Source organism: Thalassophryne amazonica, chromosome 14 (genome assembly GCF_902500255.1).
Source record: "Thalassophryne amazonica chromosome 14, fThaAma1.1, whole genome shotgun sequence".
Classification (NCBI taxonomy): Eukaryota; Metazoa; Chordata; class Actinopteri; order Batrachoidiformes; family Batrachoididae; genus Thalassophryne; species Thalassophryne amazonica.
The window spans coordinates 18,751,902-18,776,003 of NC_047116.1; the positions used below are offsets into that span (position 1 = coordinate 18,751,902).

A 24,102-nucleotide genomic window follows, 5' to 3' on the forward strand; every position below is an offset into this window, starting at 1 on the left:
CACTTCTAACAGGACTTTGGCGTAGAAATTTTTCAAGGTAAAAATTTGTGGAATTTTAAACTAGTGTTGGTGGAGGTTTGCGCTCTACGAGCATGGTGCTCTAGTTTATTATTATGCAATTTTTAAAAATGTTTTTCATATATTATGCTACTTTTGTAACCTAAAGCCTTTGATAAACCTATTTCTAACACCAAAACAGTTCATCCACAAACAAAAAAAATATGTTGACTAGTGTTTTGAAGCATTTCTCAAAACAAACTTCAGATTTTCAGATTTGGAGCCACATTATATCTTTTGAACAGTGTTCTAGAGATATATATTGTCTCAAATTCAGAAAGCTGAAATTATTCTGAACATTTTGATGTGGAACACATGGGCATTATACTATAGGCAAGCACCCTAAAATGGAAATTGCTGAAAACATGGCAAAATCAAGAAAATGCCTTTGAAACCCAGAGGGTTCAAGAACTTTGTACTCTTCCTTCTGCCTATACTCTGTGTTGAGGTCATCACAGTCCTCTGAAAGATTATATGTTTTAACAACTTCGTTCTCTTTGTCACCTTAGCATGAAGCTGTTTCTTGTGACGCAACACACAGAAGTTGTTGTATAAACGGTCTCTCCAGTCACTGCCCCTGAAGATTGTAAAGCCCTGTTGTCACATTCACCAATATGTATCACAGTTTCTTACTGCGAATGTGATCTAATTCTGTAATTTATGTTTGTAGCATGGCCCAAGCAGAGGGTAACCCCTTTGAGTCTGGTCTGCTTGAGGTTTCTTCCTCAGAGGGAGTTTTTCCTTACCACTGTTGCTCTGGGGCTTGGTAAGGTTAGACCTTACCTGTGTGAAGCGCTTTGAGGCAACTCTGTTGTGATTTGGCGCTATATAAATTAAAATAAATTGAAAAATTGAAATTGAAATCTAGTACGCTGTTTGATAATGTACCGTATTGGACTTTAATGTGACGTGCGCCAAAACAACCTCCTTTAGCATAATGTTAGGCTCCACAGAACTACAGGGGATTATTAAAGTTCATCAAAGTTTGTAAAGGAAAAGACGTTTTGGAACATCTTGGAACTTGAAAGCAAGATCACAGCACACTGACAGAATATCCCAGTTTATCACGTACATGCTCCCGGACCCTTTGAGGTTTTCAAAGTTATGGACATGGTTTTGAGCCATGACCTTCTGGGATGCATACCTGTGAAAATGAGACTCCTTCATAGTGTTGTGTGTTCTTGTGGCTTCCCTCACTTGTGTGTGTCATGCATGGTTGTTCAGTTTTTGAGGGCGGCCTGTTGTAATGAGATTTATCATACAAAATTATCAATCAATTTGTTACTGTATGATTTGAGATGTGTTTGTATTCTTCAAGTGTAGTCTCCATGGGGGGGGGTGATGGTCTAGTGGTTAAACTTTGGGTTTGAGACCAGAGGATCCTGGGTTCAAATCCCAGCCTGACTGGAAAATCACTAAGGGCCCTTGGGCAAGGTCCTTAATCCCGTAGATGCTCCCGGTGTATAGTGAGCGCCTTGTATGGCAGCACCCTGACATCGGGGTGAATGTGAGGCATTACTCTAAAGCATTTTGAGCATCTGATGCAAATGGAAAAGTGCTATATAAATGCAGTCCATTTACCATTTTCATATCAAAATGTTTGTCCAGCAGCTAGTAGCCTTTCAGAGCTGAGTTCGCTTCATGATGGAGGGAATACAAACTTTCATCACACCTATCAGACGGTCCAGATGAAGGCATTGCCTCCAATTGAAGATCTTGACAACCCGTCTCTACTGAGAGTTTCCTCCGCCAACCCATAGTCGCAGGCACAAACGGGACAGAGACCAACACTCCGATGATGAACAAGACAGCAGGTAGAACGTTTAACGTGTTGTCTGTTTTATTTTGGTAGATGGCTAATTTCTGTCCATATTGTCTGCAAATCTTTTTACAGACTCCAAAGTAGAGATCTGATCTGGAGCAAAATTTTGGACTTGATGGGACACAGTACATGAAATATCCAAACACAACGTGCATATGTTTATTTTCAAAATATGAGGCTCAAGGAGCTCAAAAATTAATTTCAGCAAATCAAAAGCTTATGCAAACATACACAGTGAGAGAGACTGAACACCAACTCTGACGCCAGCAGAAATAATTTCCAGCACTTCATAGTTCATAATCTATTACTCGACTGGGATATTAGACATAGTATCGCACAGACTTGTTACCACTGCAGGAGAGTGGGACCTCATTAGGTTGATTAAAATTACTACCCAACCCAGTTTTAACAACTCTCACGCCTGGCCGAGTTGTTTGGTTCCATAAAAAGCCAAGTTACAACTTGATGCACCTAAACTGATTTTCTCAAGCAGCTCTTAACTGTCTTAACTGCAGGATCCTCCCAAGCAGGCACACCACTCGGCACACCTTGGAAAAAGTTTTTGTTTTCCACAATTCGGTGAAACTCCCAACCATCGTGGCCCAACCTGCACTCAATTGGGACTGTCCAGATCAAATCCGGCACAATTTAGTGTAATTCCAGTGAACTTGTACTCAGCTGGAGATAGTGCTGAGTAACCCTTTCCATACTCATCATGAAAGTTGCATGAGTTTCTCCAAGGCACATGAAGTCACAGCCGTCCAACTGAGCTCTCAAAAATTTTGAACATGGTCAAAACTGGTACAAGTTTAACTGACCTTTTCTGACTTGTGCCAAGTCACGCTTGCCCAGTCTGTTCACGCTAATTTGGAAATTTTGGCACCAAAGCTGCTTTCAATCATGGATTGGAGTTCTTGATTATGGGCACCAACTCCAACAGTACGTAAAATCTGTATTTGAATTTTGTACTTCTTCCCACCACAGGTGGAACCCTCGTTCTGAGAACCTGCAGAGAAAAACACTGGACAGGAGAGGGCATTTTGGCTCCCTGGACGAACTGGAGGAATTTGCGCGTTCATATGGCTCCCGAGCTCGTCGGGCTGAGCCTCGAGACCGACGCGGTTATTGGGATTATCCAAACAACAGTCCTCCCAGGCGCTTCTGCAGAGAGGAGGCTGATGGTTGGGGTCGTCGCAGCACTTCTCCTTTATCTCACAAGAGGAGGGACACATGGGACAGTGAGTGCCCTGCTAGGCCATCCCAAAATCAGGCTCAGGCCAGCAGAGACTATGATGACACCTTCCTTAACAATGTGCTGGAGAGCAAGGCGAGGGGGTGGAAAGGGGACAGAGTTGCTGGGAGGGTGGATGAGGACAGTGATACACCTTCCAAGGCAGCTCCAGAGGAAAGGGTAGCAACAGCTACTACAGTCGCTCGCCAAGCAACCGTCCAGAAGACGAGGACCCATTGCCTCCGTACTCTGAGGTGGAGCGTTCCCGAAGGGCTGTCACAACACAGAACGCTATCGAACAGTAGAGCCTCCCAGTACAGAACGTTATGGACCAACTGACCCAGCCATGAGACCTTTTTCTTACACCCGCCCCCATCCAGGAAAGTCCCAAACCGTACAAGGATCCAGACAGGAGAGAGAGAGGGTGCCCAAATCTGGTGAGTTACTGTAGTAAGAAAAATGACATCGCAAGTTTCTCTGTGAAGGATCTTAAAGAAATTCTAAAATGTTGTCCACATGTAATATTTTGAAATCTTTTACACATTGTGAATATAATCTAACTTTTCTTTGTGGTAATGCATGTGCAGCATTTTTTTAATTCAAATGCCAGTTTTACTGATTTTCAGGGAAGCTGGGAAGTATATGTGATTAATAGATAAATCATTGACACAATATATGTATTTTTTATCATTTTAATCTTGTCAATATATTGTTACCTCAATATGTAAATTAGAAATTTTCTCCAGCTACATCCTGTGTTTTCTCCTCCATCCCACAAGGACAGATATGTTGAAAAACTTGACATGTGATAGACCCCTGAGTCCAGTTTGTGGTGGTAATGCACTAACTTCCACTATGTGAATAAATCAGAAGAAGTAAAAGATTAAAAAAAAACAAATCAGTTGAAATATTATCAAATACTTAAAAGTTTTCAAGCCAGTATGGTATATACCTAAACCTGATAGCCCTCCCGAATCCCCACATAATCACAACTGGACCTGGCTTTAATTGAGATCTGCCAAAAATAAAAATAAATAAATAAAAATGTTACTTTTTTAGCTCGATCTAACAATTGTAAAAATTATTGAATCTGTTTTGGCGTAATCCTGCCAAGAAACCAACACTGGAATTTACATTGTTTTCCGGCAGATAGCCAAACAGTTATCGTGTTTGCTTCCAGAGCAGGAGATTCCCTGGTTCAAGGCCACCCCTGCCCATTTCTCCATAGGAAGGACATCAGACATAAAACGTCTGCCAAATCAACAAAAAAGGGAGAAGGCAAAAAAAAATTATTTTATGTGCAGTAATGCTCTGTTTTTGGAACATTTACCCCCCCCCCCCAAAAAAAAAAAAAATTATTTAAATGGTAAATAAATGAATAAATAAATATTAATATGAAAAGTCCTGAACAGTATTTTATTAATTAAAAACAGGTAAACTGCTTATTCCCCTTTACATGTTTTTTTAAATATGATAATCATAAATTATTTTTCTTTAAATTTCTAAGAAACTGAGATTTAGTTTAATGATGTTTTTACAAAGGTTTAATTGGTAACCCTTTACAATAAGGGTGCATTAATTGACATTATTTAATATAGTAATAAGCATTAACTAGCAGTGAATGAAGCGTTAACTAATGTGTTTCGTAAAAACACATTGTGGTGTTCAATATCATTAAAAATATGAATAACATACAAATGAATACCTTAGTTAACATGATCATGTGTTTAGATTTCATCACACCTATCAGACTAAACAATTCATTATTAGTAATGCTAATTACTGCATTAATTAATGTATCATTTTTGTACCGTGTTACCAGTTTATTACTTTATTATTCTGCAACTCTCTTTGTGTTGTCACATACCAGGAGACACACCTACAGTTTATTTTCTTTTAAATGAGGTTTAGGACTCCCCTTTTGATTTCTGTTGGAATAAGAATGTTGTATTTCTGTTGACTTGTAAAATTTTTCACAGCCCTGCACATTTTAGTCACGCTCCCAGTGGACACGGGATCACAAATGCCTTTCTGCTAGCTGAATAAATCTCACCATAGAATTTTTTTTTCTTTCTGGACGTCAGTGTCACAGTGGGATCACAGTTTTCACTAACACAGCTTGAGCTGCATGATTTCTTTGAGCTGTCGTGATGCTTTGATGCTACAGTTACCGAGCTACAGCCTAGCCAAGCATGAGTATGGCTGGATGACCCCTCTAACGTGTGGCTCTCACTGTATTTCTTAACAGAGCATTTCACTGAGCGAGATTCTCTGTAGTGTGACTGACGAGCGTTCCACAGCCTCGGCCCACACAGCACACTGACAGTCACTCACTTACACCGTCCTGTCACTACACAGGAGTGGCTAAACGCTGCACGTGAAGTCTCACCTCACTGAAATAACAGGACCGATAACTCCTGCAGATGTGTGCACATTTTCCTCAGTGCATGTGCATACCTGTGTACTTATAACTGTGTAGTCTATAGATGGATGTATGTGGTGTGTGTGCTCATGTATTTGTAAAAACTGATGTGCTAAATGATTGTAAAACAAGTGCCAAGTGTCATTTTCTGTTGCCACACCCAGAATGATTGATGCCATGTGTTGTATGACACAAAACAGGAAGCCACATTTTTCAGAATTTTTAAAAAGATTCATACTTCTGGCTGTGTATACTGCACCTCAGGTTTACTTTGTGTGTTTATAGAGAAATATAATGTATCTTGAATTTATTCTGCATATTTAAATTGCACTGCTTACATTCCAAACCTGCAGAATACACAAACTGGCCTTTGAGGACTTGCCTTATTTACCTTTTAATTGTGTTGACCTGAATTATTTTGATATAAAATGTCTCTTATAGAATCTGATCTGTGTGGTTATTTTGTCTGATAATATGTATGATAAGATGTGTGTGTTCTAGACAAGTGTGTGTTCTTTATCGTTTCTTATCAAAAATACACAGCTAATTAAATACCAGTGTGCAACCTTTATAAACACAGCAGGCACACTGTGCTTATAAATAAGATTAATTTGAAATGTGAATAACATTTTTTGCGCCTAAATAAACAGCCATACACTCTGAAATGTTCATAAATGATGAGATAGCTGTTAAAACTACACTTAACTGCTATGGAACTGATGAGTTGATTAACTGATTAGTTAATCTTGACTAGAATATAATTTCTTTATTTTGAAAATTGTCTTGCTTTTTTTTGAGTGTTTTACATCCTTAGAAATGGAATATGGGGTTTGCAGTGTGTTGCTGTTACAGTACAAACAATTTGTTAATATTGTGCCATCCTCTTGAAAGTTTTAATTTTGTAAATGTGACAATTTTATCGTAATTCATTAAGGCACTTTAAAGTAGCTACGGGAGTTCCAACCTTAGCTCCAGCCCCGGAGTCGGAGTGCATGCATATTATAACTTGTAAATTTTTTGTATTGGTCACTTGTGAGGTGTCTAAACGCTCCTGAAGGTGGATAAATAAAAAGGTTAATTTACCAAACACCCCTATAAAATTTTGAGTTCCCACTGCAGTGGATTGATAATAGGCCCTGGCCTTACAGTGAAATATTTTTTAGTCTGATCACAGAAAATGAAGATTCTCATTTAAATTTGTTATTTATTTGGGTATAGTTTTTGGATGCTCCCACATGGCATTAGATCAAAATCTAGAAAACAACACAGAAGAAAATATTTGCATGACTCTTCAGCCAATGATTTGATTATGTCATGTTTACTATAACTATCGAGTGTCTTACGTCAACCTCCCTTATATCTATAGTTCAGTGTGTTTCTGAGGAGTTCATTTATTCTAACTGGCATCCACTGGTCATAACATTAAACTAAACATCATTGAATAAAATAAGGAATCATGCAGTTGATTCCCAAATACAACACCAGAGAGAAACCATGAAGACAGAACGGGTCTCAAAGCTTCATTCATGAAGCATTTTTCACAGAAATTTGAAGCACACTCACCGGGTTAAGGAGCACTACATTCAGCTCAGGCAGGCTTGGTATGTGTAAAACTCTCCAGGATCTGTCACCGATAAAAGACGCGTAAGCATCTTTGCACAAAGAACTCCAGCAGGCTTTCAACAAGACTCAGGACTGAGGCCTTTTAGCTCAATTTACAGTATATTCACCCTCAAGTCATTGTGTGTTACACAACTTCTACTCAGTCATAAATTTAGCAAATTATAACAAGACCACAAGTTTTTTTTTCATCCTAAAGTGTCTCTAAAAATATTCTGTCTTTTGCACACTTGCAGCATTACTGGAAAAGCTTGACTCAGTCCCAATCAATATGCTCATTTGAAATGCATTTATGATCGTTAAATGATTGTTTCAATACCTATACCACAGCTGCTTGTCTAATTTTTGCAGACCCGTCTTAAAAATCCAAAAAATGAATGGATGAATAGATTTTTTTTTTTTTAATTGAGATAAAATATAAGAAACATCTGAAAAGGACAGAGCTGGTAAAAGTTTCTGTATTTTTTTTTTATTATTATTTAAAATAGCATGGAATTATTTAAACAGCATCATATTATACATCATTTCAGTAACTGAATGTTGGTTAATATATGACTCAAAAACAGATATTGAAGTTTGTGAGTAAAAATACTCCAACACTGATGCCTGTTGCTTTAAATGTAAAGGACCTGCTGCTTGCCACGCCCCCTTTCCCTTTTCCTCGCCATGTGGGGTGGTCTCACAGAGCAAGCAGAAGTCCAATATGGACCGTGACATATGCAACAGAAATTTAATATATAATTAATTTCAAGCCTAGATTTTGGTTCAGCCACAGTAGATTTTCGGAGCACAGACGGGGGGATGTGGATTTTGAGAATGTTTAACATCAACTGCAAGCACTCATAGCAATCATGTTTTAGAGTGAAGTGAGATCCCCCATGATTTTTCACACGAGGATTCCTTTAAAATAAATGTTCTAGAAAGTCTGTAAGAAGGCATATGACCCACATAAGACAGCCAGAGGCATATTACTGTTGATGGACAGTACAGCAATAATTTCACTGAGCTATTTCTCAGTCTAGAAATTAATAAAATAATGTAAATAAATCCATATCACTCACTCATCTTCAACCGCTTTTCGGGTTTGGGTCACGGGGACAACAGCTCCAGCAGGGGACCCCAGACTTCCCTTTCCCGGGGCCACATTGACCACCTCTGACTGTGGGATCCTGAGGTGTTCCCAGGGCCAGTGCAGGAATATAATCTTTCCACCTAGTCCTGGGTCTTCCCCGGGGTCTCCTCCCAGATGGGCGTGCCTGGAACACCCTCTTTGGGAGGCGCCCAGCAGGCATTCTTACCAGATGCCCGAACCACCTCAGCTGGCTCATTTCATTCAACATGAAGGAGGCAGCATCTCTACTCCGAGCTCCCCACAGAATGACCTCTTTCGATCATGACCCAAACACTCATGTACCATAGGTGAAAGTAGGAACGAAGATTGACCAGTAGATCTAGAGCTTCGCCTTTTGTCTCAGCTCCCTTTTGTCACACAGTATGTAGAGCGAATGCAATATTGCCCCTGCTGCGGCCGATTCTCCAGCCAATCTCACCTCCATCGTCCCCTCACTCGTGAACAGACCCCGAGGTCTTCACTCCTTCACTTGGGGGCAAGGCCGCATTCCCTACCCAGAGTAGGCATCCATCGGTTTTCCTGCTGAGAACGATGGCCTCAAATTTAGAGATGCTGATTCTCATCCCACCCGCTTCACACTTGGCTGCGAACTGATCCAGTGAGTGTTGGAGGTCACCGGGCGATGAAGCCAACAGGACCACATCATCTGCAAAAAGCAGTGATGAGACCCTAAGCCCACCAAACTGGAAACCCTTTTTTAAAAAATTACAACATATAAAAATAAAAACTCTCTAGAAAATTGGACAATCCAGACTCCAATCTTAATTTGTCTAATTTTGGTGGCATGTGTGTAAAATTTCACAGTCAAATGGAAGTGTTTCACAACAGAGACCAATGGTGAAAAAGAAGCCACACTTAAAAAAAGGATCTGGGTTAAGAGCTGAATCCACCTTTATAATGGTGTGTAAAGTTTAATTTCACTACAATTAGAGGTCAATATGGCAAAATGATGAATTTCAATTAAAAGCACAATTAAATAAAAATATAATCAGATGAAGATGTGTGTGTAATAGTCAAGAAATAATTTAAATATGCTTGACTCCACCTTAATGTGGCGGGCCTGGGAGTCATTTTTTTTTTTTTTTTTTTTTTTTTTTTTTTTTTTTTTTAAGTTTTAACGGAACTAATCTGAACAATTAAAGTTTTTAATGACAAACAAATGTAAAATTAAACGATACCATTTTTGATGCCAAAACAAAAGAGAGAAACAGGGAAAAAAGAAAGCAAAACAAAAAGTGCCCGAGGTTAATTTAAATCTGAAAAACATTCTGTCAATATCACTGTAAACACAAAATTAGATTAACTGAAAATCTTAAAATATTTACAAAAATTGAAAGAACTGGACAGATTTAAGATATTATCATAAAATTTGCTTCAGAAATGATGAATAAAATTCTTCTCACCTCCTCCCCCCTCTTGCACCTGTCACAGGGGGCGTAGTTATGATGTCACCTGAAACCAGGCTCCTCCTCCGCGGTACGACGGGGAAGTTTTCAACACAGCAAATCTACCCAAAATCGATTAACACGGCTTCTAGATAAGTGTTATATGAAATTTAATATGACGCGTTTATTTTCGTGAAATGCTGGCGATTTTTTTGGTGGAATTGTTTTGGATACAGGATACAGAGTGAAGGTTCCGCGGAAGGATAAAAAGCAACAAAATGGGAAATACGGGCCTGGTGGTGCTTCTGCTGCTTTTGTTGTCCACAGGTGAGACTTTAAAAGTCATTAAATGTGCTTTTATCCGGTTACTACTGTAAATCCCATACTTGTAAATTATTCTCACGTTTATCGTGAGAAATGTCGAGTTAAGGCCTTTATCAAATGAACTATGTTTACGGGTTAATAATCAACGGGTGTAAACAAGACAAGGCCGACCATCAGTCACGTGACTACACGAAGAAGAGTTCACGAGATCAAAAGACAAGCGGCTTTAAATACACAAGTAAATGACCCATAAATTATGACTTGGCTTCAAGAGTGACAGGTGTATACTTTATCTTTGAAATAAATGTTTCATGAGGGATTTTGGGGGATTTTTTTATTTTTTTATCATAGTGTATTTTTAAACATAACCCTTAGATTATAGATATGAAAATTTTTGTCACCTACAACACTCTTTGCAAATTTAAGTTATAATTAAGTGGGGATAGGTATTGATTTTTTTTTTTTTTATGACTGTAGCAGCATTACACAAAAATGAGCACACATCATTTAACTTTATTTTTTTGCTCTTCTGAGCGGCTCACATTTTTCCGTGTAATGTACCTTGAAATTTTGAGGGGCTTTAGGATGTTTCCATGAGGAGAACCCACAGACTGGCCAGAAAAAATATATATATAGGGGAAACACTATGAATTAGTATCTTGTCCTATGATCTTGTCACTATACTGCCACCTGGGGGACAACAACATAAATAATGACAGCATGCTGCGTTGAGGAACATCTTTTTTTTACTGCAGCTCCCACACTTATGACTCCTTGATGTTAAAACCTTTTTCAGTTATGTTGAATAATGTAGGCAGCTGCCACCAGAGACCAGAGCTGATGATCAGAGGGCCGTGGACCTGCTTCTTCAGTTCCTTCTCCTTTTCATTAATTTCTTCTTCAAAATGAGTTTGCTGGGCTCCCAGCTTCTGCTCATAATATTGTCCTGGGATGCCAGCAGATATTTGTAGTAGACCTCCTTAGCTTCCAGCTGTTTTTTGAAAGAAGTCTTAAACAATTCAATCTACTCCCAAAGTTCATCTCAGCCAGTTCTTACCTCATCCTGCATGTCTCGGCATCCATCTTTGTTCTTCTCAGGTTTTTGTTGTAGTTTTGAGCTCAGTTTGGCAGAAATCTACAACCCAGAGTAACTTCAGGTCTCCATTGCAAAAGAGATTGCGATCTCAATGGGGACTAACCTGGATAAATAAAGGTTAAATTTAAGATTTGTTGACCTTCTGTTGCTCAGCATGTATGTCCTTCTGGAGTTAAGGCAAAAGAGCAGTTTGTGTGCTTGTTTCCAGTGTGGATTGGTTCCCGGTTCAAGGCCACCCCTGCTCATTCTCCTTGTAATGTGGAGTTGTGTCAGGACGTGCATCTGGCGTAAAACTGGTGCCAAATTCACCACAACAGATCTGACATGGGTCTGCTGTGGGGACCCTGAGTAAAACAAGGGATCAGCTTAAGGGTCTTACTTACTTTTTACATGTAGTTACTGTAAAATAAACAGATAGAACATAGTTGTAGTTTTGAACGTAAACAAAAGCCTCGTTGTAATGTTATTACTTCATTAGCAAGCTGCTTTTCTCCTGTGTTGTGATTGACAGCTTTTATAACTCATAATTGTACAATACAATTTTCAGCCAAAGATGTCTAAAGGAAGTTACTACCAGTCTGGTTAGGTTCCTGACAAAGTCATATTGTACCTCTTTTGTGTTTATTAAAAAAAAGTTACCAGGTGTCTTAAATGTAGGTATTGTTTGTATGTTCAGTGTAGAATTTTGGATGTGAGAGCAGGAAGCACCAGTCCACACTCCCGTATCCAGCTCTTAGCTGTTTGTGGCCAAAAATACCTCCTTTAAAAAAAAAAAAAAAAAAAAAATCTAGGTTTCGAAGGCCACATTAACACTTTTGCACACATGTGCTATCTGATTCTTAACTTGTGCTTGCATGTGGCTGCATTGTGAAAATGTAAATTGTAAAATAAAGAATTGTTCAAGTCAGATATTGCCAGATCAGATTTGGGTCACATTCATATTTGGGAATAAATCAGTTATACATCAGATATCCACCAGTGCAGCTGTGGTCTAAACACACAGATCAGAAATTCTCTCTCCTTCCAGTGTCCCGTTGAAATGAGGTGCGTCGCGCTACTGCGCTTGCGCACATCGCTCTACCCCGGACTTGAAGACTTCACCTGTCGAGATGAGGTGCCTCGCGCAACTGCACATGTGGAGATGATGTAACTCACTCGACGTGCAACTGCGCATGCGCATTTTGTTTTGTTTTGTTTTTTTTTCCGTCAAACTTTTTTTTTTATTAATTGTATTCAGTGTATTTATAGCCTAGTAAGTAAAACATTTTCTGTATTTTACGTTAGGGAGCATAAATGTATGTATATGTATATTTTGCCTGTCGAAATAAGCTAACTCCAGGTTAAAAATACTTATCGTTTTATAGTGAGTAGATTTTATACATTACTACATTCGGATGAACAATTTATACATTTACTTGCCCATCAAAATAAGCGAACTTCTTCTAGTAATTTTTTCAGTGCACACATATGCAGTTGTGTGAGGAACCTCATCTCAACGACGCACCTCGACAGAACACCGTCTCATCCTGAGTCTTTGCTTTGTCTTCTCTGTGCTAACAGCAAGTGTTCTAATCCTTTTGTCAGCCTGAAAACACACTTCAGGCATTGAGACACTTTAAAGACTTTCAAAAGAAAAGATCTTGTGGAAGCATTTTTTAAAAATTTTTCCCAGAATATTTTAGCATCTCCTTCGGGAAACTGCATGTGTTTAACCCATGCCTTTGCATCCAAGGTTTTTCAGGTCAAAACCATTTGTGTCAGACAGACACAGTAATAAAATTTGACTTCAGGCTTTTATTTCATGTTTTTTCCACCCTACTCATTCAGTGTCTATTCTATTTTCTGATAGGGGTCACATCCATCCAGGTGATTGTTCCGGAGGCAGAGAGGAGTACGACTCTGTTTGCTTCTGTGATCCTGCGCTGTGACTACTCAACTTCAGCAACCCACAAGATGTTCTGGTTACCTGGAGGTATAAATCCTTCTGTAAGGACCCCGTGCTGGAGTACTACTCCACAGGTGAGTCTGAGCAGAGCTGAAGCATGACGCCAAACACTCATCATGAGTTGTTCTTTCCTGACTGATCAGTATCATAAAATAAGCTCATAGTTGGTAGAGTCAACAAATTTGATCTAAATGTTATTTTTATTTAATTGTTTATTGGTGAGCTGGGTGTGGTCAGAAACGGGAGCTCAGTGGGATCAGGATTTGGACTTCCAATAGGGTTTGATTTTTGGTGACACTACGAGTTTGTGTTCTTGGGTAAGACTCTTCATCTGCATTGTCCCACTGCACCCAGTTGTAAATGGGGATCAGCCTCGGTTGGGGAAATACCATATTTTCTGGACTATAAATCACACCTGTCATGAAAATGTATATAAGTCACGTCAAGAATAAGCTGCATTTATTTCTGAAATAATGTAACAAGAAGCATAATTAATTTACTGACGCATTATTTTTTCTAACGCAAACACTGTTACAGCATTAATCCAAAATGGAGTAAATTTATTTTTTCCCTCAAAATTATACACACAATACCCCATAATGACAATGTGAATTTTTTGTTGATATTTTTACAAATTTATTGAAAATAAAAAACTAAAATCACGTATACATAAGTATTCACAGCCTTTGCCAGGAAGTTCAAAATTGAGCTCAGGTGCATCCTGTTTCCACTGGTCATCTTTGAGGCATTTCTACGGCTTAATTGGAGTCCATCTGGGGTAAATTCAGTTGAGTGGACAGGATTTGGAAAGACACACACCTGTCTACATATAAGGTCCCACAGTTAACAGTGCATGTCAGAGCACAAACCAAACATGAAGTCAAAGGAATTGTCTGTAGACCTCTGAGACAAGATTGTCTCGAGGCACAAATCTGGGGAAGGGTGCAGAAACATTTCTGCTGCTTTGAAGGTCCCACTAAGTACAGTGGCTTCCATCATTCATAAACGGAAGAAGTTCAGATCCACCAGGACTCTTACAAGAGCTGGCCGCCTGTCTATCGATTGGGGGAGAGGGCCCATAGTCAGGGAGGTGACCAAGAATCTGATAGTCACTGTGTCAGAGCGCCAGCATTCCTCTGTGGAGAGAGGAGAACCTTCTAGAATGACAACCATCTCTGCAGCAATCCACCACTCAGGCCTGTATGGTAGAGTGGCCAGACGGAAGCCACTTCTTAGTAAAAGGCACATGACAGCTCACCTGGAGTTTGCCAAAAGGCACCTGAAGGACTCTCAGACCATGAGAAACAAAGAGTGAACTCTTTGGTGTGAATGCCAGGTGTCATGTTTGGAGGAAACCATGCCCCATTCCTACAGTGAAGCATGGTGGTGGCAGCATCATGCTGTGGGGATGTTTTTCAGCAGCAGGAACTGGGAGACTAATCAGGATTGAGGTAAAGATAGATGCAACAATGTACAGAGGCATCCTGGATGAAAACCTGCTCCAGAGCGCTCTTAACCTCAGAAGGGGGCAATGGTTCATCTTGCAGCAGGACAAAGACCCAAAGCACACAGCTAAGATATTAAAGGATTGGCTTCAGGACAACTCTGTGAATGTCCTTGAGTGGCCCAGCCAGAGCCCAGACCTGAATCTGATTTGAACATCTCTGGAGAGATCTGAAAATGTCTGTGCACCAACACTCCCCATCCAGCCTGATAGAGCTTGAGACGTGCTGCAAAGAGGAATGGACAAAACTGCACAAAGATAGGTGCATCACGTGCGGCATCACGTTCAAGAGGACCTGAGGCTGTAATTGCTGCCAAAGGTGCATCAACTAAGTATTGAGAAAAGGCTGTGAATACTTATGTACATGTGATTTCTTAGGTTTTAATTTTTAATAAATTTGCCAAAAAAAACCCTCTTTTTTTCATGTTGTCATTATGGGGTGTTGTGAGTCAGATTTTTGAGGAGAAAAGAAATTAATTTACTCCATTTTGGAATAAGGCTGTAACATAAGAAAATGTGGAAAAAGTGAAGCACTGTGAATACTTTCTGCATGCACTGTATATCAAAACCAAAATAATGGAATGCATCCATGTGGGTGCCCTTTAATATCTATTGAATTTATACCATGTTTTCTCAACATGGAGAAGCCAAAAGAAAATAAGCGAATAAGTGCATCATTTTCCAGGTTTTTGTTCATGGTCACACTGATGATGGTGCGTCATGAGGAGAAATGTTAATGTAAGAATAATCTGCAGGTACATCGTTATTCAATAATCCACCATCATTTACTCTCATACTCCTGCAGCTTTTCAGGCTGCTCTGCAGCTGGGTCAGGATCCAGCCAATGACTGTCAGGACAGGCAGCGCACAGTTCGCACAGTGATCCAGAAGAGAGGCAACAACGAACCAATCCTGGGTGCAGATTATCGAAACCGCAAGATAACCATCCAAAACAGTGAGTCACTGTAACGCTGCCATGATGTCAGTTTAAAGTCCCACCTTCTGAGTACTGCACTGCAAAATAATGTGAAATGTTATCAAACATTTTTCCAATTTATAATCAAAATATCTAATTACACTTGGTATACATATATTTAAAGTAAATAAACTTAGTGTTTTCTTTTCAAAATTCTAGGATCAGACTTTATGAATTCCTTGGATATTTTGTTTTCATGTATTTCTGTTTGTTAGTAGTATAGTATCATACTAAACCAACTTTGTTGACTCTCATGACAAATGTTGGTTGGAAACTACAGACTAAATGATGCTGTGTCCACAGAGGCTGACCTAGTCATTAATGAGGTGATGTGGTGGGATAACGGCGTGTATTTCTGCTCTATTGATGCTCCCGGTGACACGACGGGTGACTCGGATCGTGAAGTCAAGCTCATAGTGTATCGTGAGTTATTTCGATTCTTTGCACTTGTGGCGTTTGCAGCGCTCCTGATGCTAAATAATCTTCCGAACCTTTGTTGCTCTTCCAGACTGGCTGACAGTTTTGTTCATCATCCTTGGCGCCTTGCTGCTGATCATATTGTTTTGCATATGCTGCTGTCAGTGCTGTCCGCAGAGGTGCTGCTGCTACGTGCGTTGCCCGTGTTGTCCAAAGACCTGCTGCTGCCCAGAAAAAAGTACTCTTTGTTTTTCTTTTCTCCTTTCTCTTCTCCAAAACTGACTGAGCGTACAAGAATGAGTGTAGAAAATCACCAAGACATCCGTGACAGATATGAAGGAGTTATAGAATCTTGTGGCTGTTCTGAAAATGTTGATGTGACTTTTCAGCTACAATTTGCCAGAAGGCACATGGGAGGCTCAAACCTAAGATTTGCTCTGTTTTCTTGTCCAAGACGCAAGACTCCTCATTTGTTTTAACGGTAATCCTTAAAACGAGTTTGTCCAATTACTTATGGACCTGAACGTACTACCACCAATATACAATACATTGAAACAACTAATATTTGAGCAAACCTTTAGAATATCACAGACAAATATGTGGTCATGAAACATCTGGTGGACTTTTTACAACTTTTACTGGTGCCAGATTTGACTTATGACCTCTCGGCTGTGCTTTGCAGTGGTGATGCAGCACAGGATGCTGAAAGAAGCTCAGAAGGCAATGGTTCCTTGGATGCATGGTCAGCACATTTACGCTCCCATTAACTCCAGTATCTCCTCTCAGGGAGTCCCCATGCTGTATTCAGGTGAGTAACAAATTAAGACCCATATGTAAATGAAACAACTCCCTCGTCAGCATAGTGTAATTCTGTCTGTTGACACAGAATCTCTTCCAGTAATTTACTGTAGTTTTGCTGTGTAATATAGCTGCACAACACACGTATCATTTAAATATAGCAGATATGTTGTGCACTGAGGGTATCTGCATTAAATAAATCAGCCTGCATCACAGCTTCCTTGTAATAGTTTCTTATATCTTGCAGTGTAGTGACGAATATTTGTAAAATATGTGCGGCTGAAGCATTTCTGTGTACAGATGTTTCCAAAGAGCTTCTCTTCTTATTCAGCTGGAACTAAACACCAAATTAAAAGGCAGTTTACAGGAGGCACCACTCCTGAAATATGAAGCTGAAGTAGAAGTCAAAGACTGCTCTGCTTGTATCACCTTGCTGCATATCGTCATATTATGTTAGTGACTGAGGCTGGCTCAGCAGCAGTGGTGCACTGGAATGACGTTTTTATTGCATGTACCAGCTGCAGTACCTTTAAACCCTGCAACGCACTGTTGAGTTTGAAAGGTGTGATTTCTTCTTTTCAAATCACAGAAATTACACTTTGTAATGGCCAAAAACTAAAAATCCGAGTTATCATCTAATGATCAACTTTCCAACGGCCCTGGAATTAACCACATGCACCAAATGCTTCAGTCAGGAAATATAACAAAGTATAAGCTTGTGATATTATCAGTTTTCATCATAGTGGTTGTATATTATTAGTAGTGATACTTCTTCACGCTTATCTACATTTCATTTATTTTTTTTGCCAAAAATAAAATATTTGCTTTTTCCAGATCCTGAAATTAAAAATTCTGTGCACCTCAGCACAACTGTGATGCCTTGAATGATTCGACTGAAACAGTCACATGTACAGTTGGGTATCGAGAACCGGTTCTTTTTGGGTATCGTTAAGAAATGATTCGATCCACCGATGTCAATGGACTTTTTGCTTAACGATTCCCTTATCAGTCCTTCAGAGCAGCCGTTGTTTTGAGGGTGTTTGTCGGGAAAATTATCATTTCTCTAAGTTGATTACAGACCCTGCAGCGGGTCTGTAATCAACCGCTTCTGCAGCGTGACTACACTTTGAAGCGTGAACCATTGAAGCAATGCTTCGATACACTGGCTCGTTGGTTCTTTGATTCGCTACTCTTCAGAAGCGGCAAATCCGCTTCTTAACCCCTCTCAAAGCCATTAAAATATGTCATCGTGAGTCACTTTTGTGTGGATTAAAGTCACTAACTGGGACTCTTGTCTTATTGCAGTCAAGAAATGATACTCGTCCTCTGTTCCATTGGCACAGCTCCAAACACTGTGTGGCTCTCTGCCGAGACTGAGTCCGGTTGGAATTAATAACTTCAAAACGAATCGCTGTTTTAAATAAAATGACACCTCTTTCCAATGCTGTAATACAGACAAACTAAAATCGACTAAAACGTTTTTTCCTCCCAAAATGAGACATCCTGCATTCTTTATGAATTACATCCTGACATGCAGCACAGTCAGCAGCAAGAGCTCATTTCAGATGTATGGAAATACTTTCATGCCAATAATGTCTGAAAGGAAATGCTTTTGACAAAAACTACAGATTTTATTTCTATTACTGTAGCCTGGAGAACAAAGTTATGGGAAGAGAGATAGAACAGTAAATAAATTATCAATTAGTTTTTAAATTTCTTTTAGGATTGATGACATCATAACTGTTATACTGCATAAAAGACATTTTGAGTTCTGTGTATTTTTAGCCACGATTGTGCTGTTTTTGTGGAGGTGCAGGACTTGCAGGTGCAGTAAAAAATGAGCACAAAGCGTTCAAAGGGTTAAACATATCTTACTATATGAAGCTGTAATTTCTCACAAATGCATATATGGATTATGAGATTGTCTCCAAATGTTGGCAAAACCTGAACCTGTTTGATGTCTCTGTCATTTCAGGCTCGTATTCAGACCCCTCTGCTAAAGAGAACTTCGGCATGGCTCCCATGCAGCTGTCACCGCTGCCCGTTCTGCAGCAGCCTCCTCTTGTACCAACCCATGGAAACAGCAGTATGCAGAGCAGCAAACAAGGTACCAATCAGATGTTGAACTACTTGGAAAACCAGGTGATGGGTTTGGATGTTGGACCCCCACAAGTTGCACCACATCTTGTCCAAAATCTGCCACCGTTGCAACCTCAGCCCCATCCAGTTCAACCACCAATTCCTTTTGCACCCGGGCCTCCCAGTATGCTGTCAGCGCTGGATGAGATTGGTGTAAGAGGAATGGACAGGCGAGTAATCACATTGCCGCCAATTATCCAACATGCACCCACAGGAGGTGCTGAAGGAGCTCGGAGTGGTCCGAGAATATCCAGCCAGTCCAGTGGGAGTACAAACCGCTCCGCAGGGTCTCGCCATCGCAACAGCCGTGGCTACAGAGATGACTCTCCTCCTCTGCGGGGGATCTTGCGTGATTACAGTGACGATTTGGAGTGGGACAACAGACGGGGAAGAGGGTCACACAGTGGCTCAAGGAATGAGCCAGGAGGTTCAGCCAGGAGACGAGTAGATGAGTCCAGGCCACGATCTCGTAGTCGTGACAACCTAATGGGTGAACTGCGGGGCAGAATGACACGGAGACAAAGAAGTTATTCACCTCCCGTGCGACACAGAGGGTCCTGGAGCTCAGATGAAGAGGACAGTTGGAGAGCAAAGGGAGGTAAAGACAGGGGGTGGCCCGAGAAGCCCCCCAGCTACTCCGCCATTAATATTGAACCAGGAGGACACAGCAACAGCCGGAGGAACTACGACCGCTTTTCTGTAAGAGACACACACCAATACTAGTGACACACTCTGAACCTTTGCTAGCCAACTATGTGCCATGCAGGTTTTAGTCCAGCCAATCACAGGTCACATCCACTACCCCAAAGGTTCTGGACAGCAACCACCCAGGCGAGAGAATCAAACTGCATAGTTGCTCATTCAATAGTTAAAACCCTTTTTGAAGTAAACTGCCTGCCCACCAATCAGGGCTTTGAACCAGGATTTTTTTCCCCAATTGGTTTGTTCCAAACAGAAACTGTATTTTAAACATTTCCGGTTTGGGTTCCACCCCAAAATTGATGTTCCCCAACCTTTAGAACAAAAATATCATTCCCAAACTGGTTAATAATGATCCTTGTCAGCTGTGGGGCACTGAAAACACTGTATAACGCTCCCATGAAAAACAGAGATGACAATAGAGTATGCTGTAGCGGGCAGCAGAAGTTTGAACTTTTCAAAACGGCACACTGAGTAAAATAAAGCCTATTACGAGACAGCGGGTCCATGCTGATCACCTGAAATAGACTTATTGTGTCTTTAAAGTGAAGCAGTGTGTTTTGTGTATTTTTAAAAGACCCAGCGCTGTGTTGCTGTCTGCGTCGCAGAGAAGCCTGCGCAAATCCACTGCTGCCCATTGATTGGCTCAGCGGCTAACGCTACAGTCCTCACATGACCATAACCATAACAATAACCCCTAACCATAACAGGCGTACTAGGTGCGAGGTCTGTTAGAAAGTATCCGACCTTTTTATTTTTTGCAAAAAACCATATGGATTGAATCACGTGTGATTGCATCAGCCAAGCTTGGACCTTCGTGCGCATGTGTGAGTTTTTTCACGCCTGTCGGTTGCGTCATTCGCCTGTGAGCACGCTTTGTGGGAGGAGTGGTCCAGCCCCCTTGGCGGATTTTTATTGTCAGGAAAATGGCTGAGCAACTGCCGCTTTGCTGCATCCAAATTTTTTCAGAGACAGTCAGGTGGAAACCATTCGGAAAATTCAGATGGCTTTCGGTGAAGATCTTATGGGCATCACACAGATTAAAGAGCATTACAACCGGATTAAAGACGGCCCACAGCAGCTGAGGGCGTGGCCCGCGCTTCGAGCGGCCATCAACAGGCTGAAACGACCAGATCATTTCCAAAGTGAAGGCTGTGTTGATCCGGGACATCGTCTGACTACCAGAGAAATGGCAAGAGAGGTGGACATAGCACTTTTTTCGGCACATTACACTGTTACAGGAGATTTTGTAATGAAGACGTGTGGGCGGAATTCGCTGCGTCAGGATGGAGCCGCGTAATGGCGCAGAACAAAAAGCACCTCCGTGTTGGAAGTCTCACGGGACATGCCCAGCTCTTCCACCATTCGGAAGATTCAGACGGCTTGGGTGGCTTTTCAGTCGAGTGAGTATCCGAGAAATTGTCGAAGATCTGGGCATGTCACATGTCCTGTGAGACCAACACGGAGGTGCTTTTGTTCCGCGCCATTAGCGGCTCCGTGGCGAATTCCTTCGATCCTGTTTTCATGACAAAATCTCCTTTAACAGTGGAATGTGCCGGAAAAGTGCTGATGTCCACCTTTTCTGCCATTTCTCTGGTAGTCAGACGACGTCCCGGATCAACACAGCATTCAGTTTGGAAATGATCTGGTCGTTTAGCCTGTCGATCGACCCTCTGAGCGCAGCGCGCCCTCCGCCATTGTGCGCTGTCTTTAAACGCGGCTGTAAAGACACTCCTTAATCTGTGTGATGCCCATAAAATCGTCCCTGAAAGCCATCTGAATTTTCCGAATGGTGTCCACCTGGCTGTCTCTCACAGTTTCTGGAAAAATTTGATGCAGCGCTGCTCCAGCCGTTCAGACATTTTCCTCATAATGAAAATCCGACGAGGGGGAGGACCAGTGCTCACTCAAAGCCTGCTCACAGGCAAATGACGCAACCGACAGGCGTGAAAAACCGCACGCATGCGCACGAAGGTTCAAGCTTGGCTGATGCAATCACACGTGATTCAAATCCATATGGTTTTTGCAAAAAATAAAAAGGTTGGATACTTTTCTAACAGACCTCGTATGAATGATATTAATACGGCTACGTACGAATAGCCACTTCTAAATGCATTCACACACTGAGTAAATATAAAGTCTTAATCTGACCTGCTGCGTCGTTTCAGTTGGATTCATCATTGCAGCCTGATGAGAAGGCGTTGTTTTGGAAGGCAACATCTGGGAATGCATTAATTCCTATCATGGAAATTACTGAAGAAAGGCAGTGGTTTTTAAGAAGTCCTTCAGTGTTGGTCTGCTGCGGGTGTGTTTCTCAGCCTGAACCAGAGAACTCCAGTACTTTGTCCCACAAACAACAACAAAAATAAGTTATTTTAAAATTTGAAATATATTTCTGCCAGCATTCAACCATCTGACGTACCTTCAGCGTGATGGAAATTAATCCCATTCAATCCACAAAGACAAAAAAAAAAAAAAAAAAGAATAATGACCCGAATAAATGCAGTGTTTTTAAAGAAGTTTGTCAAAGTTTGTCTGCTCTGGGTGCATTTCTTAGCATGAAACACGGGATGGTGTCAAATAGTCAGATGATCTCTGTACTAATTTGTATATTAGCTGTCTGCCATGCACAAAGGTTTGTTCTATACTGTGTTTACCTTTTCTGCGTGTGGAAAAAAAACAGAGCTGGTTTCATTTATGGAGAAAACTAACCTGCCTGTAAACCTGATTTTTGTCCGCACACAGAAAGGGTAAATTCAGTACAGAAAAAAACATCTTGTTTTTGTGTATTCACAGATAGTGAATATAAAAATGTGGTATGGGGGGGGGGGGGGGGGGGGGGGGGGGGGGGGGGGGGGGTCATCTCAGTCCGTGACAACAGCAGCGATTTGTCCCTCCAGCAACATCCAAAACAAATGACAGGCATAAGTGAACCTCATGAGTCGTTTTTTTCTGTTGAGTTTATTGGTGGTTTTCAGTGCGCAGTTCAATCTCCAAGGAAATTTCACACAGTCCAACATGTTTGAAATGAACGGGACGCTCAGATGAGGTCTACAGTTGTGCCCTCTGCTGAATGAAGGTGGTACTGTATTTCCATCTTGTTTTAACCAGCAATTGAATTGTATTGAGTCTGGACTATAAAAATTGATTCTTGTATTGAGAAAATTAATATTGCGATATCATGAGTGTCAATTCCCCCACCCTTAACATCCACACAGTCAGACAGGAAGCACCAGGATCCAAAGACTTGGACCTTTGCTCTCCTTCATTGCCAGATGCCTCAGCAGATGTTGCTGATGAACAGAACTTATCATTGTGGACTGTTGACCTTCATGGCACATAGTTATCTTTTTTTCTAAATCATTCTGTTCTCTATTTCAGTGCTGCTTCTTCTTTATCTCCCATTTTCCTACTTTCTCTTACTTGTAGGTTTCTTTCTTCTGATTTTGTCTTTTGGCCTCTTATTTGTCTTCATCATGCATCATCCCTTTTAACTTCGTCTCAACTCTGTCACTTGTTTCCCCTTTGTAGGATAAAAGCTCCCATAGCAGCACCACCGTCGTGATCTGAGGCATTTCTGTGCTTTTCACTTTTGATGAATGTTTCCAGAAGGGTGAAAACGAGGACATGGTCGGTGCCTTGATCTGTTTAGTCAGAGTACAATGAAGTTGTAGTTGTGGCAAAACTATGTCTACAATTTTACTCTGTATGCACTGCATGAAAATAACTGGTTTATGAAGAAAACATGCAAGGTTAAGGCTGGGAACTGCCGATGATATGCAGTTGTATAAAGCTTATCTTTTTTAAAAATGATTATCATGTATGATATGTGTTGTAGTTGCATTAATGCTACAGTGTGTAGGATTTAGTGTCCTCTAGTGGTGAGGATGCAGATTGCATTATGTTGTTGTTGATCACAATGTGGCATTCCTTCACCTTGATGCTTCTTTGGTAATAGGGATTAATGCTCCCTTGCCTTGTGTTGTGATAGTCAATATGAGTGATCGTCCATTCACAAAATTATAGTTCTCAGACTTGTTGGCCTGCACTAGCAACCAGTAGTGTACGCGGTAACAACTAGGGTGTGGATGACTAATGAAAATCATTAATCGACTTGTTGGGTACTGTTAATTGGCGACTAAATTTGACATTGAATGAATTAAGCCAATTTCGAATCTTCATGGTGAAACTCAAATATGACATTTATTTTAACTATATAAGAACAAAATCACAAATACAAAAAACAGTATTAGCATGAAGACAATACCTGCATTCATTACTAGGCATAGACTGCCCATTTGAGCTAATTCACTTGCCAAGGTTTACATGCTTTCTTCACTGAGTGAAGGGAGCAGTGGCAGCTCCAGCAGATCTGTTCTTTTAAGGGTTAAAATGAACTTAATACATGGGTTTCGACTAGTCGATTAAAAAAAAAAAAAAAAAAAAAAAAAAATACACCACTAGTCGGATATTAGCTAGTTGCAGTTGACTATTACAACTAGTCGCCCCATCCCTAGTAACATCACTGATTCTTA

The 24,102-nt window shown here is 40.7% G+C and overlaps 2 protein-coding genes across 2 annotated transcripts in view; both read left to right on the top strand.

Annotated features, from left to right (window-relative positions):
• LOC117524133 (immunoglobulin-like domain-containing receptor 2) overlaps nt 1-24,102 on the top strand; it is a 63,630-nt gene that overhangs the window by 28,825 nt on the left and 10,703 nt on the right. The window lies entirely within an intron of this gene.
• On the top strand, nt 9,889-23,247 carry LOC117524131 (immunoglobulin-like domain-containing receptor 1). The gene is given in 9 exon segments (XM_034185860.1): nt 9,889-9,996; nt 12,939-13,028; nt 13,031-13,108; nt 15,344-15,493; nt 15,818-15,937; nt 16,023-16,169; nt 16,614-16,739; nt 18,705-19,567; nt 23,099-23,247. Coding segments are annotated over 9 exon segments (1,662 nt in total). The 5' UTR covers nt 9,889-9,947; the 3' UTR covers nt 23,138-23,247.